General features: G+C 50.0%; 2 protein-coding genes across 3 annotated transcripts in view; one reads left to right on the top strand and one right to left on the bottom strand.

Moving 5' to 3' along the window:
• The window catches only part of ALYREF (Aly/REF export factor), a 4,304-nt gene extending 3,880 nt beyond the window's left edge, over positions 1–424 (bottom strand). The window contains 1 exon segment of the mRNA XM_006172112.3: positions 414–424. Within this exon segment, the coding sequence (XP_006172174.1) occupies positions 414–424 (11 nt within the window).
• The window catches only part of ANAPC11 (anaphase promoting complex subunit 11), a 9,901-nt gene that overhangs the window by 1,012 nt on the left and 6,090 nt on the right, over positions 1–2,799 (top strand). The window contains exon 2 of one of the 2 annotated variants that reach the window (XM_006145630.3): positions 407–531. In XM_006145630.3, the coding sequence (XP_006145692.1) occupies positions 423–531 (109 nt within the window). In that variant the 5' untranslated portion in view covers positions 407–422. Of the gene's footprint in view, positions 1–6; positions 532–2,799 lie in introns of those variants that run through there. The other variant, XM_006145629.3, reaches the window with a different exon arrangement.

Below are 2,799 nucleotides of genomic sequence, written 5' to 3'. Positions count from 1 at the left end.
TCCCGAGCTGTGCGTCAGGCTCGCCGACGCGAGCGCCCTGCCCAGGAGGCAAGGGCGGGCGGATTTCTCGTGGTGGCAGATAGTTGGATTCTGTTATTTTTAAACTCATGATGGAGAGCAGAAAGAGAAACGCCGGCCCAGGGGCTCTGTGATGCCCACCCTCCTGCTCTAGCCCACCGAGATCCTGGCACGCGAGCCCACCCGTTCTTAGGCGGACCTGGCTGGGGACTGGAACCCTCAAATATGTGGCACCACAGAGGCCGTCCGCTTGCAGGTGGCTCCTCATGGGCTGCTTGCCACCTGGGGCTCTGCTGCAGGCTGCCCGTTGGGCTTCGAGCAGCCCCTGCTTTGGTGCCCAAGGGTTCTGTCTAGCTCTGCAGACGCCGGATCATTTCTCTCCCCGCAGCTCAGACTAGGCTGCCATGAAGGTGAAGATCAAGTGCTGGAATGGCGTGGCCACCTGGCTCTGGGTGGCCAACGATGAGAACTGCGGCATCTGCAGGATGGCCTTCAACGGCTGCTGCCCTGACTGTGAGTGTCCCTGCGCTCTGCCTGCCGGCCTTGGGGCCCTGGAGAACTCCACACACCCCAGGGTTTTACTCCCCCTTCCTGAAGAGAAGCAGACAGAAGAGCCAGCTAGTTGGGAACCACGTGTATCTAAAGAACTATCAGTAGTTTGTTGTTTTTCATTGCAGTCAGACCCAGCTGTGAGATACAGGAGAGCTAGGGGCCTGCAGATGGCATGGTGGTTAAGGTCGCTGGACTCTCTCCCACATGGGCGACCGCGATTCTAGTCCTAGACCTGACAGCTGCTTTCTCACTTTCTCTCTCTCTGGTCAAATTAAACTAAAGCTAAGTAAAATGTTTTTTTAAAATTTTCAAACAGTGGAATGATGTAAGGACACACGCATCCCCACCCCACTCTTGCCTAGCATGTTGAAGAACAAAGGATGACATATTTCCATGTTTACTTTTCTTTTCTTTTTTTTTTTTTGAGAGGTTTTTGCTATAGGGCACATGCACTCACCAGAAAGACAGAGATAGAAAACGAAAAATCGCCCCCGGAGGGATGGCCACACCACAATCCCTTCTCCATTCTCTAGGGATCCTGGGCACACATGCACCTGTGCCTGGCATGAGTTTAAGCCACCAGGTCCAGGACTCACACCGCAGTCGACTACATGGGAGTCCAGCGCCCCAGTCATTACGCCATCTGCTGGTCCCTCCACATTTACTTTTAATTCATTTAGGGGCTTACGTATTTGTAATTTGCCAAAGGACGTGTGTCCTCCCCAGAGAGGGAGCGAGGCAGCACCGCCATGGGGAGGGGTCATTAGACAGTCCCTTCTCTGTTTTTCCATCTCGTTAGGGTCTTGGCCCACACACACACGCCCAGCGTGCTTTCCGATTGCCAGGTCTGAGACTCAGTTCATGCAGGCCTCTGGGATCTGGCTCCCTTAACCATGACCACGTACTGTCAACATGGCATCTCATCCCACACTTCAGCCATATGTTTCTTTTTTCTTTAAATAATTTTTAGTTTAACTTACATGTATTTATTTTAATTTGACTAGAGAGGGCCAGAGAGAAGGGGGAAGTGAGAAAGCAACCTGCTGGGTCCGGGGCTCAAACTGCCGTCGGCCATATGGGAGTCCAGCGCCCTTGACCACTATGCCACCTGCCGGCCCCCAGCCCCGTATTTCTTCACCCACCCTGTGTCCCTTGATGACATAATCATCATTCCTAGTCCTTTTTATTTTTTTAAAGAATGATTTTATTTAACTTTATTTACTTATTTGACCAGAGAGGGACAGAGAGAGAGAAAGCAAGCCACCAGGTCCAGGACATGAACCACAGTCGGCCATGTGGGAGTCCAGTGCCCTAACCATCACACCGTGCACCAGCCCGTTGGTCCTTGTTCTGACAGCTGTCCCTGACGTCTTCATGGTTGGGTAATTGAGCCAGGACTGGATTCTTTAACATTTGTCCTGGCAAATAACTCCTTCATCAGGAACAGCCCCTCCCCTCCCCTCCCCTCCTCTCCTTTTGCTTTTTTCAAAGTATTTGGTTTTTTTGTTGGTTTGATTTTGGTTTTTGCCATAGGGCATGTACACTCACTAGAGAGAGACAGAGAGAGGAAAAGAAGAGCGAGAGCACCCCAGGGGATGGCCACCCCAAAAGCTCCTCTCCATTCTCCTCTCAGGGGTCTGGGCAACCACGCAGGCATACCTGGCGTAATTTTCTTTTCTTTTCTTTTCTTTCTTCTTTTTTTTTTTTTTTAAATGAATTATTAATTTTGGGACCAGCAGATGGCTAACGGTTGTGTGACTAGACTTCCATGTAGTCAACCACGGTTCGAGTTCCAGGCCCAAAGGCTCAACGCTGGGCACACGTGCATGCACGCCAAAAATCCTGAGAGGAGAGTGGAGAAGGGATTGCAGCAAGGCCATCCCCTGGTGGGGGCTGTGATTTCTTGCTTTCTGTTTGTCTGTCTCTGAGTCTCTGGCAAACACATGCATCATATAGTTAAACTCTCTCTTAAAAATTGTACTTATTATTGGGGACCAGCAGGTGGTGTGGTGGTTAAGGCACTGGACACTCCCACATGGCCGACCGCAGTTCAAATCCTGGACCTGGCAGCTTGTTTTCTCTCTCTTTCTCTCTCATCAAATTTAAATGAATGAATAAATAAAATTTAAAAAATTGTATCTATTATTTGATTGACTCATTGATTGTTAACAGTTTTGAATTTGACCAGAGAGAGTGAGAGCAAAGGAAAGTGAGAAAGCAGGTCACCGG

Source organism: Tupaia chinensis, unplaced genomic scaffold (genome assembly GCF_000334495.1).
Source record: "Tupaia chinensis unplaced genomic scaffold, TupChi_1.0 Scaffold000159_1, whole genome shotgun sequence".
Taxonomy (NCBI): Eukaryota; Metazoa; Chordata; class Mammalia; order Scandentia; family Tupaiidae; genus Tupaia; species Tupaia belangeri.
Note: the sequence above shows the minus strand (reverse complement) of the source record. Positions and strands in the feature narration are given on the sequence as shown.